At 45.9% G+C, this 18793-nt stretch overlaps 1 protein-coding gene across 2 annotated transcripts in view; it reads right to left on the minus strand.

Annotated features, from left to right (window-relative positions):
- UGGT1 (UDP-glucose glycoprotein glucosyltransferase 1) overlaps positions 1-18793 on the minus strand; it is a 246543-nt gene that overhangs the window by 138963 nt on the left and 88787 nt on the right. For both annotated transcript variants that reach the window (XM_029615446.1, XM_029615445.1), the window contains exons 18-19: positions 17771-17935; positions 4465-4585 (exon numbers count right to left, since the gene is read on the minus strand). In XM_029615446.1, coding sequence (XP_029471306.1) covers positions 4465-4585; positions 17771-17935 — 286 coding nt within the window. The remainder of the gene's footprint in view (positions 1-4464; positions 4586-17770; positions 17936-18793) is intronic.

The following is an 18793-nucleotide window of genomic DNA, read 5'->3' on the forward strand; positions in this document are numbered from 1 at the left end:
GTCGGTTTACATAAAACAGGGGTGATCAATACATTATAAACGTGCATAAATATAACGGGGCGGATTTTCAGAGCCCTGCTCACCTAAATCCGCCCAAAACCGGGCGGATTTAGACGAGCAGGGCCCTGCGCGCCGGGAAGCCTATTTTACATAGGCCTACCGGCGCGCGCAGAGCCCCGGGACTCGCGTAAGTCCCGGGGTTCTCCAAGGGGGGCGTGTCGGGGGGCAGGCCCGGTCGTCGCGGCGTTTCGGGGGCGTGTCGGCAGCGTTTTGGGGGCGGGTACGGGGCGTGGCTACGGCCTGGGGCGGTCCGGGGGCGTGGCCGCGCCCTCCGTACCCGCCCCCAGGTCACGGCCCAGCTCGCAAGAGGCCCGCTGGCGCGCGGGGATTTACGCCTCCCTCTGGGAGGCGTAAATCCCCCGACAAAGGTAAGGGGGGGGTTTAGACAGGGCCGGGCGGGTGGGTTAGGTAGGGGAAGGGAGGGGAAGGTGAGGGGAGGGCAAAGGAAAGTTCCTTCCGAGGCCGCTCCGATTTCGGAGCGGCCTCGGAGGGAACGGGGGTAGGCTGCGCGGCTCGGCGCGCGCCGGCTATACCAAATCCATAGCCTTGCGCGCGCCGATCCAGGTTTTTAGCAGATACGCGCGGCTCCGCGCGTATCTACTAAAATCCAGCGTACTTTTGTTTGCGCCTGGAGCGCAAACAAAAGTAGGCTATTCGCGCTCCTTTTAAAATCCGCCCCAACATGCGTATACATTTTATACATTTACAAATTATAACAAGTTATAAAAGTGCGCAGAAAAATCAGTTACAATAAAACAAGGATGGTTCTAACTGGGAGAAGAAGAAGAAGATGATAGAAATTTAACAAGATTAAGAACGTGCAGTGTTTGGTATGTCAGTATCAGTATTTGGTGGATCAAGCACCTCCCCTATTCACTTTCCTTACGAGGTCCATCATTTCTTTACTCATTTCTATCCTGCAGTTACTGTTGGACTGTGGTGGTCTTGATATTCCTGACTTTTGCTTATTATTTCTCTGCAAGACTGATGGGGGTTAGGTCATGGTTGAGCAGTGATTCTACTATGTGTTTCCTTGGAGGGCGTTTGAAAGAATTACAATCCAAAGGCACATCCTTGTTTCTTTATTATGTTGCCTCTTGCATGCCTGTTCTTGCCAAGACTCATTAGAGTCGTCCAGTTTTGTAACATACTTTAAAAATAAAGAGAAACAAGCAGATTTTCTCCTACGGCTCCTCTTTCTAATCATCCGCAGCTCTCTTTTTGCTTGCCTTCCTGATTATGGACTCAGATTTCTCGGTTAGAGGGCAGAATTTGGAGTATCCCCTCATGTTCTCTTCTTCTACCTGCAGTTATGCAGAAATGTGTTCAAGACTGGAGGAGCCGGGTAGACGAGCAGGGAAAAGATGGTATTGAAAGGATTCTCGTCAAAAATCTCAGACAAATTTATTTTTCAAACTTATGTGCTGAAACGCAAGACACAGAGCCCTAGTAATACATTGATTACTCAATGAAACATTGATCTCTCTTTGGACCTTTGAAAAAGTGGAATAAAAATCAAATCAAATAAATACATCTTGATGTAGGCAATGGGCCTACTAGTGCCCTATTCAGAAACTCTCTGTAATAAAAGTAAAGAATTAATGGACAAATTGTTGCACAGAATATATAGATATCCATTGTAATTTACTAGATTTAGTAACTCAAATCCCCGTTGTTGGAGGGGTTGCAGGAGAGAGGCATCCTATTTTCCTATATGATGGGATTGTATCATAATGTATACATTTTGGCCTGGGGTCCATATAGAGAAACGGGCAATTATTATGAACAACTTTGATTGATCTGCGACGTTGTGTCTGCTGGGAAGAGGGGAGGAAGGGGAGTTTGCTACCAAGGAAAAACAATTGGTCCCTCGTGTATTACATGGGGCAAGAATAACAATCAGTTCCACTGGAAGTCAACACCACAACTGGATTATTGGAAGAAAGACAGACCTGAAGGTTATGAACAGATATGAACAAAACTCTGGACATTAAGGGATGTGCTTTTCTGAAGGGATTGCCTTTCTCAGTTTCGATGTGTTGATATCTTTGACTGAATTATGATTCTTGGGGAAATCTTTCTAATATGTTCTGGACGGTATATCTTGTGATGCTCTGTGTGCTTCAGAAAATAAAAAGGTTCGAAAAAGAAAAAAAAGCTTTTGTGTGCACACAAACAGTGGCAAATGCGATTTAGACAAATTGTATCATTTCCATGTTAACAGTTACTCAGAACATACAATCATAAAAAAAATAATTAGGAGGAGGCCTGGATATATTAGATGGCAATCTACTCTAACGATAGCATCTCCTGTTTGTTATGTACATTCCGCCTTTTGGGACACTTCAGTGGATTCCATTCAGGCACGGTATAAATATATGTTCAGATGTAGCACCAGATGTAGAAAATACCAATACGAATCTTAAAAGTAATAATCTTGAGCGGACAACTGCTGACGTGACTCAAAACGCTTCTGTATCAGCTGCAAAAGGGGGATCAGCTGGATACTATAAGTCATGCTTCCCCTTCAAGGATATTGTCATCTTTTTACAAGGACATTAGCTCCCCTGTAAAATTTGAACCTTCGTGCATTTTTTCATTGCTTGGCTATCGCAAATCGCCTGGCCATAAGCAACTGTAATACCAAGTCTTGTGAATTTCCCCCAGTTATCTTCTCTTTTCTATAAAACCTTAAAGGTACAATTCGGGTCTGGAGGAGTTTCTAACCCTAGTAATTTCCTTAATCCAATTTTTAAATTACTTCCCAGCAAATATGACTCTCATGCATTCCCATCACACATGGAAAAAATTGCCATCTGTATCGCAACTTCCTCAAAACCGCGGTGAAAATCATGTCCCCCATATAACAATATAAAGGATGGAAATATCACTTTAAAAGGTTAACCATTTAAGCTACAGAAAATCAAATGGCTATTGTTTAAACCAGTGTTTCCCAACCTTCTCTTGGAGGCACATCTTGCCAGTCGGGTTTTCAGGATATCCACAATGAATATGCATGAGACAGGCTTGCACACATTGGAGGCCCAGTACATGCTAATCTATTTCATGCATATTCATTATGGAAATCCTGAAAACCAGTCCAGTTAGGTGGGCCTCCAGGAAAGGGATGGGAAACACTGGGTTAAACAACATAAACCCAGAGGAGTTCCATTGGACCAGCTCTTACTATCCCCTCCGCCCTGCACCTCTTCTTACCCCCCCTGACGTGCCCACACATCCATCATCCCCTTCTGCTCCCTTTCCCCTTCCCTCATTATTATTTATTAGATTTGTTTGACCACCTTAAAGTAGAACAACACAATAATACTCAATAAATCATAAACAGCACAACTTAAATAATAAAACATGAATAAACAGTATGTCATAGATAAGAAAACCAAAAAATTAATGGAGCATAAAAGTAAATACATCTTAACATGCCTGCACGCTACCTAGGCTGGCCAACAGTGTTACAGCCTGCCTCAATGTAGAGAGCAGCACAGCACGCCCGAAAAGAGAAACCCAGAAGTCAGATGTAGGCCAACTTTATTGAATCTCTGGCTCATGCCAGCAAATATCAGACATTTAAATGACTAAACGGTAATACTTTACTTTTTTGAATGTTTAATATGCCATGCTGAGTTCAACAAGCCAGGAATCCTGCCTCCGTTACCGGCTAATCCAAGTCACAAGTACTTGACAGATCCCAAACAGTAGATCCATTTCTTGTTGGCAACTTCCAAGAACAAGTGGTGGCTTTCCCAAATCCACCTGGCTCATGTTTATTAACGTTTCCTTCAGGAACTTGCCCCCAAACCCTTTTAAACTCTAAATGGCATAAAATAAAGTTCTAGGGATTACCTTACATAATTACTTATACAACGTAAAATACGAGCACTTACAACTTAATCAATGGTCTACTCTCTCTAGTGTGAGTGGTCTAAATGGCACCTAACCAAGCATGCCATGCGATAATATGAAGATATAGTTTTTAATAACCATTCCCCAAAGGTATTCTGTATGTTGTGGATAACTGTTTGAACCTTTTGTCTTTGTGTGAAGCCAGGAAGTTGTTTCGTTTTATCCAATTTACCTCTGGCCATGACATTTATCTCAAAGAATAAATAGAAGAGGCCATAGCCTTATTAGAAAAGTATACTGATATTTGACTTGGTTCTCAGATAGCACATCTTTCAAATGTCGTTTGACAGCAAGGTACTGAACATTAGATTCTTGGATAAAAGAGACAGTTTAAGCTAAAACCTTCCCCTACAAAATTAACGCATGCACATATCAATTGAATATACGCTTCACGCAAGAATTTCTGTAGCAGTATCATGAACTCAAAGAATCTGAACTGCTTTAGCTGAAAGTGGTTTAGTGTCAGTTGCACCTGATACTCACTGGTTGCTGTTAAGTCCAGGTACTGCCTCTCGGACTCCAAAATCCGAGAGTTAATTCTTGGGACAACATTTGGCTGGCTCATTATATATTCCACTACATCCTGGTCATTTGATATTTCTCCCTGTGCCAAAGAGAAGCAAAATATAAAGATCAGTAAGGACGTGCAAAAGAGAAAAATTCATTTTATTTTTTTCCATTCATTTTGTGGGGACCTAAATTCATTTCATTAGTTTCAAAAGGAAAAGAACAAATTTGTTTTTAATGTTTTGTTTGTTTGTTTCATTTTGGTCAGGTAGATGGTCGAACACTCCTATCACTATACTGTTCCACTCACCGACCAAGGAACCCCTAGGCCGGCTCCTCCTGCTCGGCAATGCCTCCCTGCCGTGCCGCCAGCCCCCGGGTCCTTGGCTTCAGCGGCCCTGTCTCCCCTATTCAGCTCTGCTCGCACTCTCTGATACCAGGGCCTCCCCGGCCATGCAGGCACAAGGAACCCCGCCAGCTTCCGGCCCTGCCCGGGGTTCCCCCTACTCGTGCGCACGTGGCTCCGGCCGCGATTTATAGGGCCAACGGCAGGAAACCTGCGCCCGCCCTGGAGGATGACATCATCAACTCGGGCCTATTTAAGGCTCCTCCGGGCTGAACCCAGATGACTTGGGAACGAATCTCCTGCTTTGCTTCCTCTCGGGATCCTGCACTGCATCCTCAAAGTACTTCTGTTCCAGTTCCCGATTCCTGTTCCAGTTCCTTGCTCCTTGTGCCTTCACTCCTTGGACGGATCTCTCTAGCTTCTGACCCTCGGACTGGCCCTCACCTTGCCTGCTAGCCTCCTGCCACTGGACCTCGGACTGGACTTCTGCCAGCCAGCCGCCTGCCATCGAACCTCGCTCTGGGCATCACCCTGCTGCTAGCCGCCTGCCTCGAACCCTCAGACACACTGACCATACTCCAGAGTATCTCCACAGGGGCCCACCCAGAACCCATGGGCTCGACCTGTGGGGAAGGTGGGCTGGTAGTGATGAAGCTTCAGCTGACCCCCGTCTTCCTCCGGTCTCGCTTCCTGACATTGGTGACCTGCGAGGGGTTCCTCCCTCAGATAGCGACAACACCAACTCAGGCCAAGAGTCCACAGTCTACGTCGTGACGCCAACATATACTTTTAGCCAACATACATAGGATTTCTACCCATAAAGATTCTACTGTGCATTTAGTTTCTTGTATAATATTTATCCTGTTGAACTCTATGCACGTCCAGATATAAAGTACCCCCTCCCCCACCAAGTTGATCCTCCCTATCATTGCGATATAATTTGTACCCTGATATAGCACTGTCCCAATTGGTTATCCTCCTTCCACCAGGTCTCTGAAATGCCAATTATGTCAATCTCATCTTTCACTGCTGTACACTCTAACTCTCCCATCTTACTTCTTAGACTTCTGGCATTGGCATACAGACATTTCAAAGTGTGGTTTTTGTTTGTATTAACAACCTGCTTTTCAGTTGATAGGGATAATTTAGAATCCTTTAGCTCAGGTGAATCTTTACTTATAGGCACATGGAATATGTTTGCTTTTATTGGAACCTCTCTGTTGGGATGCCCTAACTCTCCTGTTTCATTAGTATCCTTTGAAGATATCTCCATCCAAACCACGTACTTCTGAACGACTGTGAGTTTCCCCTTTGTTCTAGTTTAAAAGCTGCTCTTTCTCCTTTTTACAAGTTAGTACCAGCAGCCTGGTTCCACTCTGTTTAAGGTGGAAGCCATCCTTTCAGAAAAGACTCCACCTTCCCCTTCAGTTCCTTACAAAACTGAATCCCTCTTCCCTGCACCATCCACGCATTGAGACTCCGGAGCTCTGCCTGCCTCTGGGGACCTGCACGTGGAACAGGGAGCATTTCAGAGAATGCCACCCTGGAGGTTCTGGATTTCAGCTTTTCTACTTAAAAGCCTAAATTTGACTTCCAGAACCTCCCTCCCACATTTTCCTATGTCGTTACATAGAAACATATAAATGACGGCAGAAGAAGACCAAACGGCCCATCCAGTCTGCCCAGCAAGTTTTGTACTTTTTTTTTTTCTCATACTTATCTGTTACTCTTGGCTCTTAGTAACCTTTTGATTCTATTTCCCTTCCACCCACACCATTAATGTAGAGAGCAGTGTTGGAACTGCCTCTAAGTGAAATATCTAGCTTAATTAGTTAGGAGTAGTAACCGCCGCAATAAGCAAGCTATACCCATGCTTATTTGTTTACCCAGACTAAATAATTCAGACCTTGTTGGTTGTTGTCTGTATTTAGATCTACTTTTCTTCATTCCCCCTGCCGTTTGAAGCAGAGAGTTATGCTGGATATGCATTGAAAGTGAAGTATCTGACTTTCTCCCCTGCCGTAGAAGCAGAGAGTTATGCTGGATATGCATTAAAAGTTAACTATGAGACTTTCTCCCCTGCCGTTGAAGCAGAGAGCTATGCTGGATATGCGTGATGTATCAGTCTTTCTCCCCTGCCGTTGAAGCAGAGAGCTATGCTGGATATGCATTGAAAGTGAAGTACCAGGCTTATTTGGTTTTAGGTAGTAACCGCCGTAACAAGCAAGCTACTCCCTGCTTTTTTGTGAATGCAAATCTTTTTCCACGTTTCCTCTTGCCGTTGAAGCTTAGAGCAATGTTGGAGTCACATTAACCATGAGTATGTTTATTGAATAAGGGTATTATTTCCAGGCAGTAGCCGTCATTCCCGCGAGCCACCCACTCTTCATTCACGTCCTCTAGACTTTATGGATCCACAGTGTTTATCCCACGCCCCTTTGAAGTCCTTCACAGATCTGGTCTTCACCACTTCTTCCGGAAGGGCATTCCAGGCATCCACCACCCTCTCCGTGAAGAAATACTTCCTGACATTGGTTCTGAGTCTTCCTCCCTGGAGTTTCAAATAGTGACCCCTGGTTCTGCTGATTTTTTTCCGACGGAAAAGGTTTGTTGTTGTCTTTGGATCATTAAAACCTTTCAAGTATCTGAAAGTCTGTATCATGTCACCTCTGCTCCTCCTTTCCTCCAGGGTGTACATATTTAGATTCTTCAATCTCTCCTCATAAGTCATTCGATGAAGACCATTCACCCTTTTGGTCGCCCTTCTCTGGACTGCCTCCATCTTGTCTCTGTCTCTTCGGAGATACGGTCTCCAGAACTGAACACAGTACTCCAGGTGAGGCCTCACCAAGGACCTGTACAAGGGGATAATCACTTCCCTTTTCTTACTCGATATCCCTCTCTCTATGCAGCCCAGCATTCTTCTGGCTTTAGCTATCGCCTTGTCACATTGTTTCGCCGACTTCAGATCATTAGACACTATCACCCCAAGGTCTCTCTCCTGCTCCATGCACATCAGCCTTTCTCCCCCCATCGAATACAGTTCATTCGGATTTCCACTCCCCATATGCATGACTCTGCACTTCTTGGCATTGAATCTCAGCTGCCATATCTTCGACCACTCTTCCAGCTTCCTTAAATCCCGTCTCATTCTCTCCACTCCTTCCGGCATGTCCACTCTGTTGCAGATGTTAGTGCCCACATGTACTATGACAGCCAGCTGCTTCCCAGCACTTTCTAAAATCCTATCTAGGTGATATGTGAGGTCCGCCACCTTCGCACCAGGCAGTCCTCATATCCACCAGCCATCCAGATATCTACATTTCTAGTAATTGAATCACCAACTATGACAGCCGACCTAACCCTTCCGTCCTAGGCAGTAGCCCTGGGAGACTAGCCATTGGTGCGAGAGGACAATGCATCTCCTGGAGAGTAGGTCCTTGCTACAAGATCACATCCTGCTACACCAGGGTGATGCTTTCCAACCAGGAGACCATCCTGATCCAAGGCAGCACCAGGGCTGCCAGACAAGTTGGGACTTGGCTACTATGTCGCTGAAGTTCTAATCTATATACCTCTCTGTCTGCTTCAGTTCCTCCAAGTCTGCCCAGCCTTCAAACTCATTCTCAGACAGCCAGGAGCCTTTTGCAACAGGGGCACTTATACAACCTATTACCAGCGGGTAAAAACTCAGACATGTGACACTCAATGCAAAAGACTAGAAGACCCCTCTCTTTCTGCTGGACTGCTGCCTTCACCTTACTTTTGTTGAGTTTCTTGTTAAGTTTAGGTTGCTACAGGAATAGGAATGTGTACAATTACAGTCTTTTAAATTTATTGGCGTATTCACTCTTAATCTGCTAGTGGGGGTGACTGAACTCTCAATAAGGGCTGGTACAATAGTGTAGTTTAAATAAGAGCCTGATTGATTTTTAATGAAAATTGTCTCTTGCCTATAAATCAAAGGATGAGCTGGGGTGGGTGGGAGTGAGGTGGGAAGGAAGGAAAGACAGCCAATAGAATTAACTCTCTCTAGCTTGCTTATTATCTCAGAAACACACACAAAAGAACATAACCCACTACACACACTACAGAATACTCTTCCCATCACTGGAAAAGTTTCAAACTGGATGCAGAGATGAAAAATTGTGCCGTCAAAAATTAGATTCTGATTTATGAGTGGTTTTCTGAGTGGATCTTGCTTAGGTCCTTTTCCTAGGGCATGGTCTGCCTTGCTGAAATTGTTGCTAGGAATGAATAGCATTGCCTTCTGTAAGGTTGTGGAAGTTAATTACTATGAGCAGACTGTTGCTCAGAAGTAGCTGCTGATAGCATTTGGAGGACTGAGCAACAATCTTTAATAAGGTCAGCAGTTTCCTTTACTTTGTCCCCCGAATATGGAGTGTCCGCCAACTTGTCACATAAGTATTCCTGTAGGCCTGGTGCTCTCTTCTGGAATCTATAACTAACACTGATAATCTCAAAGCTGTTTCAAAAAAGGAAAATTGGTTCTTACCTGCTAATTTTTGTTCCTGTAATACCACAGATCAGTCCAGATTCCTGGGTTTTCCCTCCCTGCCAGCAGATGGAGACAGAGAAAGTTTCACTGACACTGTACATAACCCAATGTGCCACCTGCAGTCCCTCAGTACTGACCTGTACCCAAGCCAAAATGACAGCAACACCCATAAATTTCTAAGCAAGCTTCTAAGCAAACTCACTCTCCTCCAATGAGCCGGAAGAAGGCGATGTTGCCCAAAAAGCCAACGGAAAATACATTTCCCAAATTAAACATAAGCATTGAAAACCTCCAACCCCGCACTATATACAAAGCAACAGTAGAGTGACAGACTCTCCTCCCAGTAAATGGGTGGGTCTCTGGACTGATCTGTGGTACTACAAGAACAAAAATTAGCATGTAAGAACCAATTTTCCTTTCCCTGTATGTACCCAGATCAGTCCAGACGCCTGAGATGTACCTAAGCTTCCCTTAACTCGGGTGGGACGTGGAGAGTTCCGCTCATAGAATAATCTCACTAAAGCACATGGAAGCCAGTGTCCCGACATCCAAACGATAATGCCTAGCAAAAGTGGGCAACGACTTCCAGTAGCCACCCAGCAAATTTCATGCATGGAGACACCTGATGTGACACAGTGCAAGAAGTCGCCTGAGAACGAGTCAAGTGTGCCCCGGGAGCAGGCACCCATTAGAAATGTAAGTTGACTCGATCGCTTTATTCAACCAATGCACACTTGTAGCCTTAGTCGACTTATTTCCCTTCTCTCCACCACTCCACAATACAAAGAGGTGATACGATCTACAAAGAGAAGATGCGATCTATGGAAATCATAAGTGTCCATCTTGGAATCTGACCTTTATTTGACCTTTTGATATTATTTTATTTTAGTTTATTCTATTTTACTTTCTTAATGTTTTCTTTTTAGTTTATTTTATCTCTTTACTATGTTTTTTTAAAGTGTATTATTTTTCTTGATTATTTATTGTATCTTAATTTGCATTTTAGCTATTGTACATCGTTAAGATTGTCTACAGATCGACGCTATATAAAAGTAATAAATATATAAATTAATTAAATAAATAAGTGACCTTTAGATACCTCAATAATGCATGCCTCCAATCTGAGAGCCTAAGCTCCCCAGCATGAGGCGTAGAGGAATCCAAATCCATAAAAGCTGGAAGCTCTACTGTCTAAGATGGAATGCTGAGACTACCTCAGGCAGAAAAGAAGGCACCATGCATAAAGATACCCCCGAATCAGACATCTGTAGGAAGGGATTTCAACACGACAGCACCTGGAGCTCCGAAATTCTCCTGGCTGAAAAAACAGCAACCAAGAAAACCACTTTAAGAGTTAAGTCTTTAACCGTAGCTCTCTTTAGTGGTTCAAACAGAGCCTCACACAATCCTCTAAGGACTAGATTCAGATTCCAAGATGGACAAATGTTCCGCACCTTAGAAGACAAGTTCTTAGCTTCCTGAAGAAACCATAGAACATCCGGATGTGTGGACAGAGGATACTCTTGCACCTTACCCTGGAGACAACCCAATTCCACTACCTGGATACTCAAGAGAGTTAAAGGCCATTCCCTTGACCAGAACCTTTCTGTAGAAAAGCCAAAATATGTGACACTGTAGCCTGAATAGACAGGCAACAGCAGACCAGGACTCAAAGATCCTCCAAATTCGACCATACGTCAAGGATGCAGAAAGTTGAAATAACTGATCGGAATATCCCCTTCATTTCAGTTGTCTCCTCTCAGAAGCAAAGCCACAAGACAGAAGTGAGCCGCGTGACCCAAAAATAGTGGGCCCTGGTGGAAAACAGTCGACCGATATCTGAACCTCAGGGGCTCATCAATGGCCATGTTGATCAGATCTGGAAAGCATGGTCGATGTGGCCATTTTGGAGCTACCAGGATCACATTGCCTGTATGTTTCTCTATCTGCCGTATTCCCTTGTCCACCAGAGGCCATGGGAGGGAAGTCAAAGAAGAATCCCTTGAGTCCACTGCAGCACCAGAGCTCCGATTCCTTTGTACCATGTTCTGTTCAGCAGCTGTAAAACCACAATGCCTTGGTGTTTGCTTTGGTCGGGATATCCCCACCTTCCATGAATGAGACACATCACTGCCTCCAACAGCTCACATTCTCCGAAGTCTAACTTTCTCCAACTGATAAAATCCCAGGAGGAGGAGGATGGATCTATACCACAGTCCATTGGCCCACTCTTGCTCTTTCCAAACTCTCTCGAGGAAGCTTCTGCCCTTGGGGAGGAGAACTGACCATTGCCTTGCCTCCCTCTCCACAGCCTCTCCAGAGACACCATAGGCTGAAGGGATGTCCCAACATGGCACCCATTCACACACAGACACATCAGCTCTCACCCAGGCACTCATTCACACACGGACACACCAACATGGGCAAAACCTATAGTAGTTAAAACTGTGAGCATCTATACAAACGGAAAGAGACTGAACTGCTATCAGACGGCACATCTCACAGATAGCAAGGCGCTTGGACCTATTCACCCCTGTTGCCTAGCTCTCCTGAACTTCGGCTCTAAGCAGCCTCCTGTGCGCACACCAATGCCACCTGGGCGTACATGTACACCCCTCCAGGACACAACTCTCCTACTCCCTTTCCAGGCCAATAGCACTCACCAGAAGCAGCAAGGGCTGCTGAAGCTCTTTCCTCACAGTCATCTTCCTTAGCACCCACAATTAGTCACTCACACACACACCTCCAATTAGACCCCACGACCAGTCTCGGTCTCTCTCACACCAGTCATCTTCCTGACCAGTCTCTCTCTCACATACGCACACTAGTCATCTTCCTGACCAGTCTCTCTCTCGCATACGCACACTAGTCATCTTCTTGACCAGTCTCTCTCTCAATCACACTCATGGTCTCTTATATACAAGCTCTCAATCACACACAAATGGTCTCGCACCCATTCACACCAGCCCTCACCCAGGTTTCCATTCACACCCACACACACACACAAGCTCTCACCCATGCATTCATTCACAACCACAGACACAAGCTCTCACCCAAGCACCCATTCACACCAGCTCTCACCGTGGCACACACACACACAAGCTCTCACCCAGGCTTCCATTCACACCCAGAGACACAAGCTCTCACCCAGGCTTCCATTCACACCCAGAGACACAAGCTCTCACCCATGCATCCATTCACACCCACAGACACAAGCTCTCACCCAGGCTTCCAGTCACACCCAAACACACAAGCTCTCACCCAAGCACCCATTCACACCCACACACACAAGTTCTCACCCATGCATCCATTCACACCACACACATAATAACTCACCCAAGCACCCATTCACACCAGCTCTCACCCTGGCACCCATTCTCACCCACAGACACAAGCTCTCACCCATGCATCCATTCACACCCACAGACACAAACTCTCACCCAAGCACCCATTCACACCAGCTCTCACCCTGGCACCCATTCACATATCCACACATACAAGCTCTCACCCAGGCACCCACACACACCAGCTCTCACTCAGACTTCCATTCACACCCACAAGCTCTCACCCAAGCATCCATTCATACACAGACACACCAGCTCTTACCCAGGCACTCAATCACACATAGATACACACCAGCTCTCACCCAGGCACCCATTTACACACAGACACACCAGCTCTCACCCACGCACTCATTCACACCCACACCAGCTCTCACCCAGGCACTCATTCACACTCACACACACCAGCTCTCACCCAGGCACTCATTCATACACAGACACACCAGCTTTCACCCAGGCACTCATTCATACACAGACACACCAGCTTTCACCCAGGCACTCATTCACACACAGACACATCTGCTCTCACTCAGGCATTCATTCACACACAGACACACCCGCTCTCACCAAAAACGTATTCTTTCTTCACTGCAGAGATGGGCTCCAGTTCCGCAGCGACTTTACACCGGCAGGCTTTCTTTTTGCGCCACCACGGGAATGGGCTCCCGTGGTGGCCTCGGTCGGGTTTCCTCTTCGCCGCCATGGGCTGTGGTGGCCTTGCTTCGTCGGGATCGGGTTTCTTCTTCGCCACCACGGGGATGGGCTCCCGTGGTAGCCTCGGTTGGGGTCGGGTTTCCTCTTCGCCACCACGGGGATGGGCTCCCGTAGTAGCCTCAGTCAGGGTCGGGTTTCCTCTTCACCGCCACGGGCTGTGGCAGCCTTGCTTCGTCGGCGTCGGGTTTCCTCTTCACTGCCACAGGCTATGGCGGCCTTGCTTCGTCGGAGTTCGAAACTGCTATTTCTCCCATCCTACCCCTGGGCTAGGCGATGCCTGCCTCACCGACCAATCAAAGGCTTCCTCACTTCTTCCTACTCCAACTGGTAGGTAGAAGGGAGGAGGTTTCCGATTGGCCTGTGCGGGGGGCAGGCAGAATGGAGGCTTCCAATTGGCCTGCAGGGGCTAGAAAAAGGGAAAAGGGAAGTGCGACGGGCAGTGGGACACCGGGAGACGCGACACCCCTGCCGGTGTTTGGCGTCACACTAGTGTGTCGCGATACACCGGTTGAGAAGCGCTGGTCTATAGAATTGCTTCCTGACGTCCCTGCGTATGACCCTGCGGGCTATGGAGGGTGCATCTGAGGTGACAGTTGATAATTGACACAGGGTCTCATGATGGTCTTTTAACTGGGCCACTACGTCTTGGATCTTGTCCCCAAACAGGTTTTCTCCTGTACAGGGGAGATCCGCAAGCTTATCCTGCACCTCCGGGCGTAAGTCTGAGGCCTTGAGCCAGGCCAAGCATCTAGCACTGATGCCCACTGCCGAGACTGGATGCTTTTTCAAAAGCAGCTCTGACCTCGTGTTTACCTGCTTCCAATCCTTTGTGTAGGATGGAGGACAAGGTCTCTTGTTGTTGCTGTGGTAAAAGTCTCTGCAAATTCTTGGATTTGTTTCCAGAGATTTCTGTTATACTGGGTCATGTATAATTGATATGCTGCTATTTGTGCTATCAACATGGACCCTTGAAAGACCCTACGTCCCAATGCATCCAATAACTTTTGAACATTTCCTGGAGGAGCAGAGGAGTGTGGACGGGATCTTTTAGCCTTCTTCTGGACTGATTCTACAATCACAGAGTGGTGGGGCAATTGGCTTTTCTGAAAACCTGGGGCTTGTTGGACCAAGTAAGTAGCATCTGTCTTCCCGTTTACTAGAGGAACAGGACCTGGATGGTCCCACAGATGGTGCAAGAGGTCAAGGAGAACTTCGTGTACTGGTATCACCATCACCTCTTTTGGAGCATCTATGAATTGTTTATGTCGAGTGTCCTCCTCCATTATCAATGGAAATGGTATAGTCTCAGACATTTCCTTGACAAAGCTGACAAAAGAGAGGTCCTCCAGGACAGAATGATGCCTCTCTTCAGGAGGTGAAGGCTCTGAAAGCAATTCCTCGGAATCTTGTGAGGAATGACAGAGGATGCCTCCTCACATGGATCATAGGGAGTGTCTTCCTCTCCCACCGGGATTCCTGAGGGAGGAAGGATGCCAGAACCTGGAGGGCGAAAAGGCATCGATGGATGCAGCATCGACATCAAAGGAGGCTGTGTTGGCATCAAGGGTACCAAGGCAGATGCAGTGCGCTTAGGCACAGACAGTCCCGATGGCCCTGGAACGGGCTCCGGCATCAGTGGATTCCATGGTGGGATCGGGCTGGACGTCCCTTCTTCCTCCAAGGAATCCGGTATGGAATTGGGACCTGCGGAGGCCTGGATGGTCGACTCGGTGCCGGTGCATCCGATGGCACGGGCTGAGTTGGTAGGGCACTGATGAGGGTGTCCAGGCGCTCGAGGAGCGGTGCGAACATAGAGCACACTGGTTCCGGGGGCTGGTATGGGGGCCGGCACCGGTGGTGAATGGAAGCCCCAAAGGGCATTCAGCACTGCCTCTTGGACCATGCAGTCCAATTCCTCCCAAAAATCCGGCATGGATGGCACGACAGTTGGGGTAGGAGGCAGGCTAGGCATCACCGGAGCTTCCGCGGGGATTCATGGAGGCTCAGTGCCTGGCACCGGTATTGGTGGGGGAACGCCTTGGGGTCCAGGGTCCAAAGGAGGATGGGGGCTCCTCTCCCCGGGCCCTCTTTGCAGGCGGCTCGATGGAAGTCGATGCCGCTGCGGTATCAGTGCCGGCACCAGGCAGGGACACATGTCGGTGCCAGTGACGATGTTTCCCTCGGTGCTCGGTCCAGTCGTTCTCCAGCACTGAGGACGATGACATCGATGCCTTCGATGGTGTCAGTGACGGACGGTCACCCGCTCCATGATGCTCCTGGCGGGGCATCTCCAAGGTCGATGGACCCTCTCTAGTCGGTGACATTTGAACTCAAGTCAATGGAGCAGAACGTTTTGATTTAAACAAATGCTCCATCTTGTCCAGACGAGCGTGCCGGCCTTTGGGGGTCATTTGTGCGCAACTAGGGCATCGAAGGACGTCGTACGAGGGACCTAAGCACAAAACACAAACACTGTGCGGGTCCGTGATGGACATGGTCCTCAGACACACGGGGCATTTTCTAAACCCAGTCGCCATCGAAAAAGAGAGCGGGCACACGGTCGGTGACCATCGGGCACCGAGAGGTATGCCGCCAGGAACCAACCGCAAATCACGGGAAGAATCACTTACCAAGCATCAGAGGGACTGGAGCGCGATGGGGGACCCCAGTGAGGGTGATTTTAAGAAGTTAAGCTTCAAATATTTTCGTGAGGAAAGTTGTGAGAATTTCTCACAGAGCCCCTAACCGCGAGGCAACTGCTGCGCGGAAAAAAAGAGACTGAAGGGGGACCCCTGGTGGCAGCAGGGTTGGTGGCATGCTGGGCATGCTCAGTGTGCCAGTCAAAGTTCTAGAAACTTTGACAAAAGTATTCCGTGACAGGGCTCCATCTGATGATGTCACCCATATGTCAATCAACCCAAATATGTCACCCATATGTCAATCAATCCAAATATGTGCTCCAATTAATCAATCCAAATATGTGCTCCATGTACCGTAACTTTAAATTATCTAATACGCACCTAGACCTTCAACCAGGATAGCCTTAGCTCCACAAAAGAATCCTATTATTATTATTATTATTTATTCGTTGTTTTTTATTACCCTGTTCACCAAGTTTATTTCCCCTGTCTAATGTAATCGCATTCTTACATGCTTGTTAATGTTACAATGTAAACCGAAGTGATATGTAACTTTGCTACATGAATTTCGGTATATAAAAATGTTAAATAAATAAATAAATAAATAAATTATGTGAGGACTAGCATCCTGCTTGTCCTGGGAGAAATGTGCTTTATCTGTCCCATAGTGTTGAGAGGCTGCAGTTTATAAACTTATGAAAGCAGCATAGGACTTTAATATTATTCTTAATATTTTATATATGGTATTATCAGGTACCATGAGGGAGGGCTTTTTCCAATTATAAAACTTAAAAATTAGATTCCCTGTTCTTTGATTAGATACATGAGGTACAAAGTCATGGGAGTCACTACCTCCATACAATTAGAAAAATCATTGGGTATAGTATGTTCTAAAGAGACAGACAGGTTCATAAAATATACCCCTCCTTTCTATATTTAGGAGTGTCACTCAGCATATAGACGGCTTGCTGGGCAGGGGGAGGGGGTGGGACAAAGATATCCCCATCCTATGGTAAGAAACATCACTCACCATCTGCAATGCCAGTGATAACAAAAGTATATTATCTTCCTCAAGTTACACCGGCTGGTGAAGAGGAATTAAGGCAATCACCATCGTTTGATGGAATTATCCCAAGATACTGAAGTTACAAAGAGAAGACCGTTATTTGTTTCATTTGTTTTTTTGATGGACCGTAATAACATGCTGAAGCTTTTCTTTCAGAACAGGCAGTCCTTGTTCTATGGACGGAAGCTCTGGATCTATCCTGATGTGATTAAGTCTACTCAGACTCGAAGAAAAAAACTTTCTATCTATGCGTGCTGAGGCACTTCAATTGGGCGCACGATTCATACTTCGCTATCCGTGCAAATGTTGCATTAGGCATCAAAATGTTAATTATGTTTTCTTTGAGCTTATTCAACTCAGAGCATTTTTGGATGCGCACACCCACTATTGGTTTGGTATAAGGAAAATATGTCGTGAGCCTTCTCGACGTCCTTAGTTTGTTTTTGCTTTTGTTTCCTAATTGATATCGCCCGTTTGTATTGAGTCTCCTCTCTGTTTCCTATATGTAAGGTGCATGAATATTCCACTAAAGATGTATTCTAATATTGCTTGAACTATTTTCTCATTGATGTACTGTCATTACCTTTACTAGATGTATTCTTGTGAGTAATTCAAAAGCTTTGAAAATAAAAAATTAAAAAAAGAAACATCACTCACCAGGTAGACAGCTCGCTGGAAGAAGCTAGTGCACTCGAGAATTTTGTGCATGGTCACTGTTTCCATCTCGTCAGGATCCAGTTGGTCTCTTTGATATGGCATTCCATTAAAGAGCACCACGGGCAGGGGAACCACTCCTGTCTGCAGATAGTAACTTCTCCCCTCCTGAAAGATGAAAGACACGGAACTTCATCCACCTGCATTATACTCTAGGACTCTCTATCCCATCCAGTCATTAAAAGCATACTGAAGTCTCTGAGAAACATGCTCTACTCGTTGAGAGCATGTCTCTGGAATGGTAAAAGAAAGGTGTAACCAGTGGTCAGTGTCATCTAATAATATGCACCTCTTAGCAATTAAACATTTGACTACCAAGTCATTGTATTCCATACATTCTTTAGGCTGCTCTCTTGAAACTTGCTTGAATCACTGGGACCAGCCAAGTTCAGATTATCTTGCGTGGAATGGGATAGGATTGTCTCGTGCTATATATGCGATGTCATTAGTGACATCATAGCCTTCATGGGGGTAATTTTAAGAGTGGCCACATAAGTGTCAAGTCTGCCCATTTTTACCTGCAGACTTTACACCAGTTGTCCAAGAGAAAATACGCATGTACTTTCACTATGAAAATTACCCCAGGAAAACTTCCTGTGCACATTTACACTTGTGCAGATATTTTTTCCAAGAAAAAATACGCATACACTTTTTAAAATACAAAAGTATGCATGCCCTCCCCGACTTCACCCACAGGAATGCCTCTTGCCACTGTGGGTAAAAGAGTATATATATATATATATATATATATATATATATATATATATATATATATATATATATATATATATATATATATATATATATATCTAGAAGCCTTACATGTGAACTTTTATGCATATATAGGGTGGGCATATATAGGGTGGGCAATTTTCAAACAGTCCTTTTCTGCATGTAAAACACCATTTTACTAGTTTAAATGGCTTTGAAAACTGCCACTTATATAACAATTAGATCTAGTGAATT

Source organism: Rhinatrema bivittatum, chromosome 9, assembly GCF_901001135.1.
Source record: "Rhinatrema bivittatum chromosome 9, aRhiBiv1.1, whole genome shotgun sequence".
NCBI classification, from domain to species: domain Eukaryota; kingdom Metazoa; phylum Chordata; class Amphibia; order Gymnophiona; family Rhinatrematidae; genus Rhinatrema; species Rhinatrema bivittatum.